General features: G+C 43.3%; 1 protein-coding gene across 3 annotated transcripts in view; it reads right to left on the bottom strand.

The window, feature by feature from the left end:
* Positions 1-2,456: 2,456 nt before the first annotated feature.
* The window catches only part of ska2 (spindle and kinetochore associated complex subunit 2), a 42,928-nt gene continuing 28,176 nt past the window's right edge, over positions 2,457-17,208 (bottom strand). The window contains exons 3-6 of one of the 3 annotated variants that reach the window (XM_088397792.1): positions 14,856-14,915; positions 9,653-9,829; positions 3,836-3,910; positions 2,457-2,648 (exon numbers count right to left, since the gene is read on the bottom strand). In XM_088397792.1, the coding sequence (XP_088253918.1) occupies positions 2,646-2,648; positions 3,836-3,910; positions 9,653-9,829; positions 14,856-14,915 (315 nt within the window). In that variant the 3' untranslated portion in view covers positions 2,457-2,645. The remainder of the gene's footprint in view (positions 2,649-3,835; positions 3,911-9,652; positions 9,830-14,855; positions 14,916-17,208) is intronic. The other 2 variants (XM_088397794.1, XM_088397793.1) reach the window with 2 other exon arrangements.

Genomic DNA, 17,208 nt, shown 5'->3' with positions numbered 1-17,208 from the left:
CGTGGGATGCAAGCCTTTCCACCACACAGCACCACTATTAACCCCTGCCTCCTTCCTTTGCTCACATTTATACATTCATGTGTAACTAGAACATCAATGTTAAATACATGTTGGATATTGATTAAACATCGTGACAATAATAACATACTTTCACAATAGTCAACTTAACACATAATCGTAACTATGATCATGGGTTCCCCTAGTTAGCAGATTAAAATACTCAAGCTGTTTCAAAGTATATATTATAGCAAAACAAAATAATATAAAATAATCCCAAATTGTGTGATGCTATGCGTAATTCAGAGAGGTCGTGTTTCTCTAGTCACTAACAAATTAACAATTTAACTCATCTACTAGTTTCCATCAGGTTACCCTTATGTCAAGTCAATCTAACTTTGGCACCATCTTCTGGTGAAATTTGGAACGGCAATGAAGGTTGACTGGTTCAACAAACTGTTTAACAATAGTTAATTTTGAAGAACTAACTTTTAAGTAACCCTTACACAGGCCCCCTCCTTCAGGTCTCCCATGTCAAGCTTTGTCACCATCTCCTGGTGAAATTTGGAATTTCTTCTGAGCCAATTCATCTGGGCCAAATCCAATACACATTCACGCACCATCTTGTACCATCCTAACCACCATGTAACTTGACACCTCTCTGCATCCATTGCAGGCTGGTCACCCTGGAAGGGGGATCCTCCCATCTGTGGTCTCTTCTCAAGGTTTATCATTTTCCCCTGTAGTTTAGTTTTTAGTTTTTCCTTGCCCTCTTGGGAGTTACGATCAGGGGATGTTGAGAATAATGATACATTTTTGCACATGTGAAGCCCTTTGAGACTTTGAGTTTGTGATTTAGGGCTATATAAATAAACTTGACGTGTACTAATAATCTCGTGTGCATAACCCTAACTGATTTGTGTTCTTCATAGGGGTCTTTTGAGTCATGCTTCGTCCGGTCCCTCACCTAGGACCTGTTTGTAATGGGTGATCCTACTAGGGGCATTAAGCCCCAGACAACTTAGTTCATAGGATCACTGGGACATGCAAAACCCATCCACCATGATAAGGTGATGATTCACGGAGAAGCTTATTATTCTATAATAAACTAGGGAACTAATTTCCATGACCAACCAGCAAGCAGCTCAACGTACACACAGACTCTTTTTAAATACTCCAAGCTACGCTACGCAACACAGGAACATGGGCATACCAAATCCAACGTGAGAAAATCTTGGTCTTTCAAGGAGGGGAAGCTCAATTTCGGCCTATATCATAAAATGTCGGTTTATTTACCTACTGCTTGGTAGGGACAGACACTGCGATAGAAGTCAGTCTCCAAACACAAGCTCCTAAAAAAAAGAACCCAGCAGAAATAGAAGCTCGATTTGTCGCTAGTCGTTTTTAACAAAGAAAATGTCTTTAAGAAGATTAGGAAAGTCTCCAGTTCACCTCCGAACCAAATGAAAATTAAAAAATGCTCCCACAAATGTTTACATCAAAGGATCGCTGATTCACTCATTTCACTGTAAAGCAAAAAGTGGTTCAGTCTCGGACAGATCATCCAATCATCATGCTGTAGCCGAGAGTCCGGGTCGAACGAGGCCAGCCCACTGCCCCGGAGACCCCCGGAGACGCTGGGCGTCTGATGGCGGGACAAAGCCCAGCATTTATCCAATGACTCGTCTCGTTTCGCTGCATTCTTTATTCTTTGCTTCCCTCCTGAACTCGGTGGACACCCAGTGTCTACACTGTTTAAAGCACTGTGAATATGTGAGAATGAGTGAGAGGAAAGCCGCATTACCAGTGATAAGAAGCTGATTCTGAACAAATGTTGAGCGCCTTGAAGCACATATTTAGTCAATGACATGTACACACAACAATGTATATTTGATCTTTTTTTTTTTTTACATTATACGAGAAGCTGCACTTTCCTTTGAGTCTTAGAGCAATCGCCTCTACCTCTGATACAGCTATCTTTGGATAGATTTTACCTGCTCATGCTGATGTCATGAAGTCTCCCCATACATCATGTCCTCTTGTGTGTGTTCCCCCTGCTCCTGCGATCCTCTCTTTTAGGGCACAGCCTGAATATGCAAATTAACTAAACACAAACACCTCTGTGGGTTCTGTTCCCCTTGAGGCAAATGGTCACAATAAGGTGCAATTCCCTTCGTCTCCACCCAGGAACCGATAACACCTCCAAGCAACCATAAACTGGGTGGGGGCATGCAATCTTTTGTCTTCTCTCCTTGAAAAGCGCCAGAAGGTCTATATATCAATCAGTTTATTATCATACTGTAACTTTAAATTCAAGTTTTAAATTTTGTATTTGTAGTATTTATTGTATTTGTAGTAAGCCTATTTGCAATGTCAAACTATATGTATAAATGGGAATATACCTCACACCCTGTATAATGTAGTTCTGCAACTTGAAAACAAAAACACTTCCTTAAAAATCTGGTCTTGGCAGATTAGTAAATTTATTCAAATATTATATTCAGTAAAAACTAAAGAGAAAATACAAATCTTCTGTAGATTGTTAATTGTTAGTAGTTATTGGTTCATGTTGGGTTGTGGAGGGTAAAATCCAAAGGAGTGTGATCCAAAAACAGGTGCTGCCGAGCCATTCATCCTCAACACCTTAGTCACTGTGAAGAAAAAGCAATAACAAACACACAATTTTTAGTATTTACAGAGTTTTTTTATTTAGATTCCCCCATTTTCCCTGAATTTTACGTTAAAAATGGAATGGAGCACAGTATTATCTATCTTAAAACACATTCAAACAACAAACTCTAAGGTTGGGTCAGGTCAGAGTCCGAGACTCATGTGAAGAAACCGCTGATTAGCAGGACGGGTGCGGCGGCTTCAATTGTGAGCGACCAGGGACTTGTACATATTGTCACCCGGTGCTGGTTGGACTATTCAGGCTGCCATTTAAGCAGCCGGGCGCCTGTGAAAAGTGCTGGAAAGGGCTTTTTGATGCAGTTGATGAGTTTTCCGACTGAGTGAGTGGTCATTGAATGCACCCCGGGTCTACTGCAGCACGCGAGTGAGAACTTCCATCCATCCATCCATCCATCCATCCATCCATCCATCCATCCATCCATCCATCCATCCATCCATCCATCCATCCATCCATCATGTATACCGCTAGGCCCCAGCTGTCATCGGGCAGTAAGCGGGTGGACACCTGAAGTGGTTGCCAGCCAATCACAGGACAGAAAGAGATGAACAACCATCCGCACTCGCACTCACACCTATGGGCAATTTGGAGTGTTCAATCGACCTACCAAGCATGTTTTTGAGATTTGGGAGGAAACCGGAGGCTTGGAGAAAACACAATCAGGCATGGAGAGAACATGCAAACTCCACACGGGGAGGGCCGGAGGTGGAATCGAACCCCCCCCTCCGAACTGTGAGGCGTGCTAACCAGTTCTCCACCGTGCTACCCCTGAGTGAGAACTTACAAAATAAAATAAAAGAAACCTAGTTTTCAACGATGGAAATTTACCAAAACAAACATGTAAGCTTGCTTGCGGCTCAGCCATAAGACTCAAAATTCCCGGAAGTTGGCTTGTTGGAAAGATTGGAAGCACTGGACTTCCAGCAAGAGGCTGACCCTTGCGCTGAGTGTGGCCATTTAAAGGACCTCCTTTTTGGATAAGCGTCAGAGGTGATACCCCATATGTGGACTTCAGGGGTAATGTAAGTCAAATGAACCCTTATCAATATCAACTGAATATATAATGACATAAAAACAATTCAGCTTGCAAAAGCCTGTAAAGTTTTGTAAATGTAGATGCCAATTGATAGACAAAACACTGGGAATTACCTCAGCAGTGGTCTCACCAACATTGTTAACTAGTAGCTGTTTCAACTGCTGCACTGACTGAGCCACGCAGTGAACCTGTCATTGATTGACACAAACATAAATTAAATTGAATTAACCAAAGGTTAAGGTAAGGCAGCTTTATTAATCTAGCAAGATGCATAAACAAGGAAGCACAATGTGTTTTACATGACAAAAATGCATTTAAAAATAAAGTACAGGAATATAAGACAACTTACCAAAATTATTAAATGAACATACAATCCGAATTCATCGCATATTTAACGTTTGACATCATAACCACTAGTAAAAAGGATGGAAGCCAAGCAGTGAAGGCTGTCGCTTATTTTTTTCCCAGGCCTTCACCTTAAAAGTATTTATTCATACGTACATTTTACCCTGCATTCTTTTTCAAGACAATGATCCAGTCTATGGTATTATCCTCCATGATGTGCAGCTTAGTTTAGTTCACTTAATTAAGAACCAAACAGCGACCGCTTGGAAGTCCCTATTGTTTTTGAAAGAATCTTTTTTTTCCGTAAAGGGAAACTTTGCACACTCACCCTGGTGAAAAATTTTGATATTTTAAAGTTGTTATAAATAATGAAAACAAAATGGCTAGTGGCAAAACAAAAAACAATCCTGGTCCGTTTGATCTAGCCTAGGGGTCTGCAACCTGAGGCTCTTCACCCTCATTGTAGCGGCTCCCTTTGGTCTTGAAAAAATCCTAAACATAAATTAATGGGATTCATTTTTAATCCATTTTTATTCATGTTATTAGCTTATTTTGTTGGGCAGTTATCATGGAGTTTGAGTTGATGCCAGCTAATTTCAAAATTTTAAGTACCGTATTTTTCGGACTATAAGTCGCTCCTGACTATACGTAGCATCAGCCATAAAATGCACAATAAAGGGGAAAAAACATATATAAGTCACACCTGAGTATAAGTCGCATTTTGGGGGAAATTTATTCGACAAAACCCAACACCAAGAACAGACATGAACGAGCAACAACAGGCTACATGATAGGTATGCTACCGTGACAAACACAAACAAAGAGCTGAGAACGGGCCTAATGTAACATTAACAGTTATTCAAATAACTATAACATAAATAACACCTTTATCAAACCATCTGTGTCACTCCAAATCATTAAACTCCAAATCCTTTATGTTGTGTGTGGGCCGCGCCGCCAGACTCGTCATCAGTTGCAGTTCAAATTATTCCACAGGCCCATATAACGATTATGTAAATTATATATAAAATTCCTATAATATAAACAACAATATTATCAAATCATCGGTGTCATTGCAAATCATTAAATCCATCAATCGTCCTTTATAGAATCAACGCCGCGTGTGTGCCGCGCCGCTGACGTCAGACACCACTGACTGGGACTTGTTTAAGCAGGCAGCCACCTACAACGATTGGACGGACATAGAGGAATATACTGACTCTGTTACCTCTTACATCACGAAGTGCATCGATGATGTGACTTGCTCGAAATCCGTCGTCACTCGCGCGAACTGGAAGCCGTGGCTGACGGGGGCTGTCCTCAGACTGTTGAGGGCCAGGGACAAGGCTTTCAGAGCAGGGGATGAGGCTGGCTTGAGGACAGCGAGGGCCGACCTGTCCCGGGGCATCAAAGAAGCGAAGAAGGCGTTCTCGTGCAAGGTCTCCACCCATTTCAAGGACAGCAAGGACGCACGTAGCCTTTGGCGGGGCATTCAGACCATCACAGACTACAAGCCCGCGCCGAGGAGCTGTGAGGGCGACGTCCGCCTGCTGAACGATCTGAACCGCTTCTTTGCTCGCTTCGACGCCCAGAACAGCACTTGCCCGCTGAAGACCACTCCCCCCCCACACGAGCAGCCCCTGCGCCTCTCTGCCGACGGTGTGAGGAGGGCGCTTGCCGCTATTGACACCCGTAAGGCGGCGGGCCCTGACAACATCCCGGGTCGAGCGCTGAAGGACTGCGCTGGGGAGCTGTCGGGTGTCTTCACAGACATCTTTAACGTTTCCCTGCAGCAGGCCATCGTCCCCTCGTGTTTCAAGGCTGCCACCATCGTTCCTGTGCCGAAGAAACCTGCACCGTCCTGCTTCAATGACTACCGCCCTGTGGCACTGACGCCCATCATCATGAAGTGCTTTGAGCGGCTGGTCTTGGAGCACATCAAGTCCGTTCTCCCCCCCACCATTGACCCTTTCCAGTTTGCGTACCGTGCCAAGCGGTCCTCTGAGGATGCCATCTGCTCTGCCCTCCACTCGGCCCTCACCCACCTGGAGAGGAAGGACTCATATGTGAGGTTGCTGTTTGTGGACTTCAGCTCTGCCTTCAACACCATTGTGCCGCAGCGACTCATCTTCAAACTCGACGAGCTGGGCCTCAGTACCTCCCTCTGCAACTGGATACTGGACTTCCTCTGCCAGAGGCCTCAGGTGGTGCGTGTTGGCGACAAAATCTCCGCCAGCATCACGCTGAGCTCGGGGGCCCCCCAGGGCTGCGTGCTCAGTCCATTGCTCTTCACCCTGCTGACGCATGACTGCACTGCGACCTACAGCGACAACCGCATAGTGAAGTTTGCTGACGACACGACTCTGGTGGGTCTCATCACGAAGGGCGACGAGACTCGGTACAGGTCGGAAGTTGACCTTCTGACCACGTGGTGCAGGGACAACAACCTCCTGCTGAACGTCAGTAAGACCAAGGAGATCATTGTGGACTTCCGGAAGGGTCACACAACACACCTGCCGCTGATCATCGACGGTGCTGTGGTGGAGAGGGTGAGCTGCACCAAGTTCCTGGGGGTGCACATCAGTGAGGACCTCTCCTGGTCCGCGAACACCTCGTCACTGGCAAAGAAAGCTCAGCGCCGCCTGTATTTCCTGCGGAAGCTCAGGCGTGCATGTGCTCCTCAGGCAGTCCTGTCTACATTCTACCGTGGCACCATTGAGAGCGTCCTCACCAGTTGCATCGCTGTCTGGGGTGGTAACTGCACTGAACAGAACTTGAAGGCCCTGCAGCGCATAGTGAATACGGCTGGTAAGATTATTGGTGCTTCGCTTCCCTCCCTGAAGGACATTTACACCTCCCATCTCGCCCGCAAGGCAACCTCGATTGCCAGAGATGTGAGTCACCCGGCTCACTCCTTGTTTGACCTTCTGCCCTCTGGGAAGAGGTACAGGAGCCTGCGCTCCCGCACCACCAGACTCGCCAACAGCTTCTTTCTCCAGGCTGTTAGGGCCCTGAACTCGCTACCCCCTTCTGCGTAGCGTGCGGCACTGTTGCGCTATTTTCGGGAATGTCTGCTGTACGCGTTTTTACGCTCCTCTTAATTAATTAATTATTTATTTATTGTTGTGTTATTTATTCATTATTTATTCAGCACGCTTTTGTTATACTTGTTACTGTTTGTCTGTTGTGAGCCATGTCTTGTCACCGTGGGATAGGGGGGAACGAAATTTCGGTTTCTTTGTGTGTCTTTGGCATGTGGAGAAATTGACAATAAAGCTGACTTTGACTTGACTTTGACTTTGACTCGTAAGGTGCAGTACAAATTATTCCACAGGCCCATATAACGATATATAAAGTATATATCAAATTCCTATTATATAAACAACAATATTATCAAACCATCGGTGTCACTGCAAATCATTAAATCCATTGATCATCCCTTATGAAATCAACGGCGCGTGTGCGCCGCGCCGCTGACGTCGAAGCAGTTCAAATTATTCCACAGGCCCATATAATTATTAACAATTTTATCAAACAATCTCTGTCACTCCAAGTCATTAAATCTCGTGATCGAATCCTTAGTCCTTTATGTAAACAACCGCCGCATGTGCGCCGCACCGCTGACGTCAGTTGCAGTTCAAATTACAGTAATCCCTTGCTACATCGTGGTTCGTTTATTGCGATTTCACTACATCGCGATTTTTGAATTTTGAAAATTTGTGAATAATTTCACATATAAGTCGCTCCAGAGTATAAATCGCCCCGCCACCCAAACTATGAAAAAAAAAAACGCGACTTGTAGTCCGAAAAATACGGTACTAAGTTACTAAGTTACAGCCCCAACATAAGGAAAATCTGCAGCAAACTTCAGACACAGAAGTCATAGGCAAGAAAAATAGCAATTAAAGGGCATTTTTCCCCCCACAAAACGCAAACATTTATTTCAGACTGATCAGATGATGTAGTTTTTTTATGTTCAGATGCTTAGTTGATTGCAAGCTAAGCAAAAAACCCCAAAGAGGACCAGAAAAAAACTGACATAGACTTATCAAAGACACTCCCAATTTTATATTTATTTTTTAAGCTGCAGCTAAATGTTTCATTTATATTAAATTGTGGTAGTTTTTATTTAACTTTTACACAAATATAGGAAGGACTTAAAAAGGCCTACAGTTCAAAGTTTAATTTATTTCAAACTACACCTACAAATGCACACTGCACTTCTGTTGTTATATTCAGTGGGTGTAACAAAATTAATAAAAGATGAAAACTTTTAAAAGTTTACAAGGTCTCTTATTCTTTGCAGCTCTTTTTTCGCAGAAAAGGGGGCAAAGTGGCTCTTTTGATAATAAAGGTTGTAGACCCATCCCTGATCAAGACCTACGGAAATTGGCATGAACGTTTAGCAACCCGAGACATACAAACTAGTCAATTGCAGCCAGAATGAACAAGAAAAGATTTAAGAATTTTTGAATGTCCAATTTTGGCCCATTTTCGCACATTTACAGCGGTCATATTTTTGCACCCTTGTCCGAGAGGATTCATCCTATTGATTTCAAATTTAGATTGTACCGTCTTCAGACCTGGGACAACAATTGGGAGTTTCTGAAATACTATATGACAAGGGTATATGACAACATTCTCTTACCTATACCTATAGGTTAATTAGCAGAAATACATTCAAGAAAAAAAATTCATCCGATTGATTTCAATTTTAGGTTGTACCGTCTTCAGACCTGGAACAACAATTGGGAGTTTCTGAAATACTATATGACAAGGGTATATGATACCATTCTCATTCCTATACCTAGTAGGTTAATTAGCAGAAATACATTATAGAAAAAACTTCCTGTGGCCAGTAGGGTTTGCTACCTCTATGATGAAAAATACGTTTATAGTCTTCAGGCCTGGACTATCATCAATTGTATAAAATTTGAAGAAGATAGGATCTTCTGGGTCAAGTTACAGCAGTTTTATTGTTACGTGCATTATCAGATTTTGCGGTATCGCAACAGCCACACTCTTTACCAAAACCTCACAAAATTTGACATAGATTATGGGTCAACATCCAGAGGCCATAATGACATATTTTTAGTTAGAATCGTTCAACAGGCTTGGAGCAGTACATCAAATTGTAAAAAATATATCTTGCTATAAGAATAAGTATGAGAGTATACCATCCCCAAATTATGTTCAATGTCTAATGCATAACGCAAGGATTAAAATACAAACTAATTAATTACGCTGTCAGGCAGACAACAGTATTGTGGCAGAGAGATGCTCTCACATTGAAATTTAATGAATTCATGACACATTTCATCATACATTGATTTTTTTCAAAGTTCCATATTTAATTAATAGATGAAGCATTTGATTAATGAGACATCTATTTAATTATTCAATGGTGAAAACCAAAATCATTTAATGGTACATTTATTTATTTTATTCCACATTTGATTATTTAATTAAGCATGTAATTAATTAATGAATTTTATATTAAACATTTCATGGTGTTATTTATTTAATTTTGTCCCTTTTGGTCCTCCACAGTATAACCTTATATTCGTAAAATGATAAGTGTATACCTCCACACCAGTTGTCCGTTGAAAATGTTGAATCAGTGCAATGATGCTGTTGAGGTTGTCTTGAATGGAAAACATGGATACTTTTTGTGCAACTGCAATCTCAGTCATTTGAGAGTACAGGCTATGATGTTTGTCTTTAATGCCTCTCAGTCTGTCCAGCATCTCAAGTGAGTTTTCCTGCAGGAAAAGTGCCAGTAATTAGTTGATGTAAAAACATAAAACTGCTCAATGTCCCAACTGCTTGATTATTAAAGCCAAGGTGGGGTGTTGTGGGATGGATAATATTGCAACCATGTGTGGATTGATTCAAGTTGAAGGTTGCTTGCTTTCAAAGTCAAAGTCAAAGTCAGCTTTATTGTCAATTTCTCCACATGCCAAAGACACACAAAGAAACCGAAATTTTGTTCCCCCCTATCCCACGGTGACAAGACATGGCCCACAACAGACAAACAAGTAAACAAGTATAACAACAGCGTTCTGAATAAATAATGAATAAATAACACAATAAATAAATAAATAAATAAATGAGAGGAGCAAAAAAAGGAGCAAGTGCGCGTACAGCAGACATTCCAGAAAATAGCGCAACAGTGCCGCACACTACGCAGAAGGGGGTAGCGAGTTCAGGGTCCTAACAGCCTGGAGAAAGAAGCTGTTGGCGAGTCTGGTGGTGCGGGAGGGGCAGAAGGTCAAGTAAAGAGTGAGCCAGGTGACTCACATCTCTCGCAATCGAGGTTGCCTTGCGGGCGAGATGGGAGGTGTAAATGTCCTTCAGGGAGGGGAGCGAAGCACCAATAATCTTAACAGCCGTATTCACTATGCGCTGCAGGGCCTTCAAGTTCTGTTCAGTGCAGTTACCACCCCAGACAGCGATGCAACTGGTGAGGACGCTCTCAACGGTGCCACGGTAGAATGTAGACAGGACTGCCTGAGGAGCACATGCACGCCTGAGCTTCCGCAGGAAGTACAGGCGGCGCTGAGCTTTCTTTGCCAGTGACGAGGTGTTTGCGGACCAGGAGAGGTCCTCACTGATGTGCACCCCCAGGAACTTGGTGCAGCTCACCCTCTCCACCACAGCACCATCGATGATCAGCGGCAGGTGTGTTGTGCGACCCTTCCGGAAGTCAACAACGATTTCCTTGGTCTTATTGACGTTCAGCAGGAGGTTGTTGTCCCTGCACCACGTGGTCAGAAGGTCAACTTCCGACCTGTACCGAGTCTCGTCGCCCTTCGTGATGAGACCCACCAGAGTCGTGTCGTCAGCAAACTTCACTATGCGGTTGTCGCTGTAGGTCGCAGTGCAATCATGCGTCAGCAGGGTGAAGAGCAATGGACTGAGCACGCAGCCCTGGGGGGCCCCCGTGCTCAGCGTGATGCTGGCGGAGATTTTGTCGCCAACACGCACCACCTGAGGCCTCTGACAGAGGAAGTCCAGTTGCAGAGGGAGGTACTGAGGCCCAGCTCGTCGAGATTGCAGATGAGTCGCTGCGGCACAATGGTGTTGAAGGCAGAGCTGAAGTCCACAAACAGCAACCTCACATATGAGTCCTTTCTCTCCAGGTGGGTGAGGGCCGAGTGGAGGGCAGAGCAGATGGCATCCTCAGAGGACCGCTTGGCACGGTACAATATTTCATATTGGAGATCATAAATATTGTATATTCACTTCTAAATAGCACTGTTGCGCTATTTTCTGGAATGTCTGCTGTACGCGCACTTGCTCCTTTTTTGCTCCTCTTATTTATTTATGTATTTATTTATTTATTTATTGTGTTATTTATTCATTATTTATTCAGCACGCTGTTGTTATACTTGTTTACTTGTTTGTCTGTTGTGGGCCATGTCTTGTCACCGTGGGATAGGGGGGAACGAAATTTCGGTTTCTTTGTGTGTCTTTGGCATGTGGAGAAATTGACAATAAAGCTGACTTTGACTTTTGAAATGATTGGATGATTAAGTCACAACCATTGATAAAAGTGGGAATGTAGATTAACTTTGAGCCCTAATAATTCCTAAAGAAACAATAGGGAGTTTGCAGCAGTCGCTGCTCGGGTCGTAATAATTCCATCAAAAACAAGAGGGACTTTGCAGCAGTCGCTGCTCAGGCAATAATATCAATAATAATAACAATAATATGAACAATAATAATAAATAGAAATGCATTTTCTGGAGAAATTGCGTGTGAAGGTGAAGAAACTGAATAACTTCTACGGGAATGCTGCAGAATGATGTTGGAATGAGTTGAATTACTCGAGAAATGTAGAAATGAGTAGTGTAAAACGAAAATTTGGAGAATTTTGGGTGAATTTCAAAACTGTAAATGTGGAATTTTTGGTAAGTGGGAAAATGTGAAATCTTTAGACAAAAGATGAACAGTTGAAAGTTGGAACGAGTTGAATTGGTTGAAAAATGTAGAAATTAGAGTTGAAAAATGAAATTTTGGAGAATTTGGCTTGAATTTCAAAATTGAAAATTTGGAATTTTTGGTAAGTTGAAAGTTGTGGAATACATAGGCAAAAGATGAACAGCTGAAAGTTGGAACGGGTCGAATCGGTTGAAAAATGTAGAAGTTAGAGCAAATTTGAATCTCCAAAGAGAATGAATGGGAATTAAAAAAAAAATTGCCCCAAAAATGTTTGAAATTTGGAACGAAACGAAAACTACGGGTACAAGAGGTTCACTTTGGAGTTCAAAAGTTGAAACGGGTTGAATCGGACAATAATTGTAGAAGTTAGAGGATATGTTGAATCCCCATAGAGAATGAATGGGAATTAGAAAAAAAAAATTGCACCAAAAAATTTTGAAATTTGGAACGAAACGAAAACTACGGGTTCAGGAGGTTCACTTTTGGGTTTCAAATGTTGAAATGGGTTGAATCGGACAAACATTGTAAAAGTTAGAGCAAATGTTGATTCCCGTAGAGAATGATTGGGAATTTTTTAAAAAAAGTTGCGCAAAAATTTTTTGAAATTTGGAATGAAACGAAAACTATGGGTTCAAGAGGTTCACTTTGGAGTTCAAAAGTTAAAACGGGTTGAATTGGACAAAAATTGTATAAGTTAGAGCAAATCTTAAATTTAGGTCATTTCTGGTTTCATTTAGGGCACTTCTTGGAATAAAGTCACTTCCGGTTTGCTTGGGGCACTTCCGGTTTAATTGGGTCACTTCCGGTTTAATTTAGGTCACTTCCAGTTTAGCTGAGGTCACTTCCGGTTTAATAAGGTCACATTTGGTTTGATTTGAGTCGCTTTCGATTTATTTGGGCCATTTCCGGTTTGTTTGGGGCCACTTCCGGTTTAGCTGATGTCACTTCCGGTTAATTTGGGGTCACTTCCGGTTTAAAAAGGTCACTTCTGGTTTATTTGGGTCACTTCCGGTTTGAGTTGGGGCACTTCTGGTATAATTTAGGTCACTTCCGGTTTAACTGGGGCACTTCCGGTTTGTTTGGGGCCACATCCACATCATTTGGAATGAAAAAAATGTAAGCAACGGTGTCATGAATATTTGGAATAAGTTAAAAATGGAACGGAGTGAATCGTTGAAGTATGTGGAACTACCGTATTTTCGGACTATAATACTTTGGGTGGGGGGGCGACTTGTACTCAGGAGCGACTTAAATGTGAATTTCTTCACAAATTTTTAGTTGATCATTAACATTTTACTTACGAGTATAGTTGATCACTTCACATGTCATTTTCATTTTAAACCGCATGAGGGCGCACTATGGCTGTGGAATAATTGGAGCCTCTCTGACAATGAGTTCCATTCACTGACTTCCGAAGTCGGGAGATTTAATGACTTGGAGTGATAAACTTGTTGTTCATGTTATAGTTATTTGATATATAGTTTATTTAGAGGAGCAACGTGTATGTTGTTAGACTTCAGTAGTCTCCGATTTTCTAGGGAGGCCGTGAAGGCAGCGGGGGGGCGGAAAGAGCGATCCAGGGCGCTTGCGAGTGTTGGCTCTCATGTTGAGCTCTTGATTTGTGAAATAAAAAGCGGGTTATCAAACCCATGTCTTGCCTGGTACTTTGGTAACACTACAATATAGTTATATATGTAGATCTATGGAATAATTGGAGCCGCCAACTGACAACGAGGCTGATGTCAGCGCGCACGTAGGTCCGGAATCGACAGCTGGTTTTTTTTTTTGACACAGAGGATGAATATTCCGGTGGATTTAGTGATTTGGGGTGACATGGATGGTTTTGCTAAAATTCTTGTTTATATTAAATTTATTTGATATCTAACGTCAGCAGTGCACGTAGTTCCTGTGTGAACTTGTTTTTTTTAAGTGACACAGAAGACCAAGATTCTGATGAATTTATTGATTTGGAGTGACACGGATGGTTCGATAAAATTGTTGTTTATATTACATTTATTTGATATATCTAGTCTGACGTCCGCGGCGCACGTAGTCTTTCCGGCGTCAACAGCTGTGTTCTTTTTTTTTTTTTTTTTTTCAAATGACACCGAAAATGAAGATTCTGATGGATTTATTGATTTGGAGTGACACGGATGGTTCGATAAAATTGTTGTTTTTATTATTGTTATTTCATACATAGTTTCTATATTGTTATATGGGCTAGTAGAAATTTTTTAACTGCAACGCGCTGCTGACGTCGGACTTGTTTACATAAAGGACTCGATCGATGGCTGTAATGATTTGGAGTGACAGAGATGGTTTGATAAAGGTGTTATTTATGTTATAGTTATTTGAATAACTGTTATTGTTACATGAGGTCCATTCTCAGCTTCTCGTTTGTGTGTAACGTTAGCATGCTGTATCATTTAGCCTGTTGTTGCTCGTTCATGTCTGTTCTTGGTGTTAGATTTTGTCGAATAAATTTCCCCCAAAATGCGACTTATACTCCGGAGCGACGGAGTGAGGAGGGCGCTTGCCGCTATTGACACCTGTAAGGCGGCGGGCCCTGACAACATCCCAGGTCGAGCGCTGAAGGACTGCGCTGGGGAGCTGTCGGGTGTCTTCACGGACATCTTTAACGTTTCCCTGCAGCAGGCCATCGTCCCCTCGTGTTTCAAGGCTGCCACTATCGTTCCTGTGCCGAAGAAACCTGCACCGTCCTGCTTCAATGACTACCGCCCCGTGGCACTGACGCCCATCATCATGAAGTGCTTTGAGCGGCTTGTCATGGAGCACATCAAATCCGTTCTCCCCCCCACCATTGACCCTTTCCAGTTTGCGTACCGTGCCAAACGGTCCTCTGAGGATGCCATCTGCTCTGCCCTCCACTCGGCCCTCACCCACCTGGAGAGAAAGGACTCATATGTGAGATTGCTGTTTGTGGACTTCAGCTCTGCCTTCAACAACATTGTGCCACAGCGACTCATCTGCAAACTCGACGAGCTGGGCCTCAGTACCTCCCTCTGCAACTGGCTACTGCTACTCTGTCAGAGGCCTCAGGTGGTGCGTGTTGGCGACAAAATCTCCGCCAGCATCACGCTGAGCACGGGGGGCCCCCCAAGGCTGCGTGCTCAGTCCACTGCTCTTCACCCTGCTGACGCATGACTGCACTGCGACCTACAGCGACAACCGCATAGTGAAGTTTGCTGACGACACGACTCTGGTGGGTCTCATCACGAAGGGCGACGAAACTCGGTACAGGTCGGAAGTTGACCTTCTGACCACGTGGTGCAGGGACAACAACCTCCTGCTGAACGTAAACAAGACCAAGGAAATCGTTGTTGACTTCCGGAAGGGTCACACAAAACACCTGCCGCCGATCTTCGACGGTGCTGTGGTGGAGAGGGTGAGCTGCACCAAGTTCCTGGGGGTGCACATCAGTGAGGACCTCTCCTGGTCCGCGTCACTGGCAAAGAAACCTCAGCGCCGCCTGTACTTCCTGCGGAAGCTCAGGCAGGCTTGTCTACATTCTACCGTGGCACCATTGAGAGCGTCCTCACCAGTTGCATCGCTGTCTGGGGTGGTAGCTGCACTGCAGCGCGTAGTGAATACGGCTGGTAAGATTATTGGTGCTTCGCTCCCCTCCCTGAAGGACATTTACACTTCCCATCTCGCCCGCAAGGCAACCACGATTGCGAGTGATGTGAGTCACCCAGCTCACTCTTTGTTTGACCTTCTGCCCTCTGGGAAGAGGTACAGGAGCCTGCGCTCCCGCACCACCAGACTCGCCAACAGCTTCTTTCTCCAGGCTGTTAGGACCCTGAACTCGCTACCCCCTTCTGCGTAGCGTGCGGCACTGTTGCGCTATTTTCTGGAATGTCTGCTGTACGCTCACTTGCTCCTTTTTGCTCCTCTTATTTATTTATTTGTTGTGTTATTTATTTATTATTTATTCAGCACGCTGTTGTTTACTTGTTTACTCGATTGTCTATTGTGGGCCATGTCTTGTCACCGTGGGATAGCGGGGAACGAAATTTCGGTTTGTTTGTGTGTCTTTGGCATGTGGAGAAATTGACAATAAAGCTGACTTTGACTTTGACTTTGATATGTTTTTTTTCACTTTATCGAGCATTTTATGGCTGATGCAACGTATATTCCGGAGCGACTTTTAGTTCGAAAAATACGGTAAGTGCCGAGATTCACAGTTAAATAGGCAGGTTTCTTTTTCCATGTCTGATAAGAACATTACATTTCACTGTTCTTTAACGCAAGAAACATCCGAGCATTCAAGAGCACGCGATTAGTTTGAAATATATGCCTTCACGCATCAAAACTGCAACTTACAGAAACTATATTTCACGTTCCCACTCTTCTATCGTGATACGTTGACTTTTGACTCGTTTTTTTTAAAGTCACACACTAACATATGCACACCGTCATATGTAGGAATCGAACTCATGGTGCCTGCACACAAGAGAGGGGAGTGTACCACTACAATGTGAAACTCATTTTGGTCTGGGGGCTACATACAGCTTAATCTAATCTCAAGGGGGCCAGACCAGTAAACTCATTCCAAAATTACATAGAGCTAACAGGAAGTCCACTTTTTTTCTGTGTATTAATGCAAAGAAGAAATAAAGTATAAAAATCGTTACATTAAATGAATTGTCCTTGTACATTTTACTCCGTTTTATTTAATAATTAAATACATATTATAGTTATTTAAGTGCAGGCGGCTGGGTGGCGCACTGGTTAGCACGTCTGCCACACAGTTAGGAGGGTGCCGGTTTGATTCCACCTCCGACCCTCCCTGTGTGGAGTTTGCATGTTCTCCCCGTGCCCGCGTGGGTTTTCTCCAGGCACTCCGGTTTCCCTCCACATCCCAAAGACATGCTTGGTAGGCCAATTTAGCACTCCAAATTGCCCCTAGGTGTGAGTGCAGATGGTTGTTCGTCTCTGTGTGCCCTGCGATCAGCTGGCAACCGGTTCAGGGTTAGGCTCCAGCACGCCCGCAAACCCCGTGGGGACAAATGGTATAGAAAACGGATGGATGGATGGATATTTAATGCATTATACCTTTAAAAAAAACTGTTCACAGTGATTGTACAATGTTTTAAAACATTTAGTCAACAGTTTTGTGGAACTTAAAAACACTGCCCTGCATGTTAAAATACATCATACACGTCTAAATTTAGAG

The sequence above is a fragment of the Syngnathus floridae genome, chromosome 15, assembly GCF_059516105.1.
Source record: "Syngnathus floridae isolate MCC-2025c chromosome 15, RoL_Sflo_1.0, whole genome shotgun sequence".
In the NCBI taxonomy this organism is placed as follows: domain Eukaryota; kingdom Metazoa; phylum Chordata; class Actinopteri; order Syngnathiformes; family Syngnathidae; genus Syngnathus; species Syngnathus floridae.
This window is presented reverse-complemented; position numbering and strand designations above follow the sequence as displayed.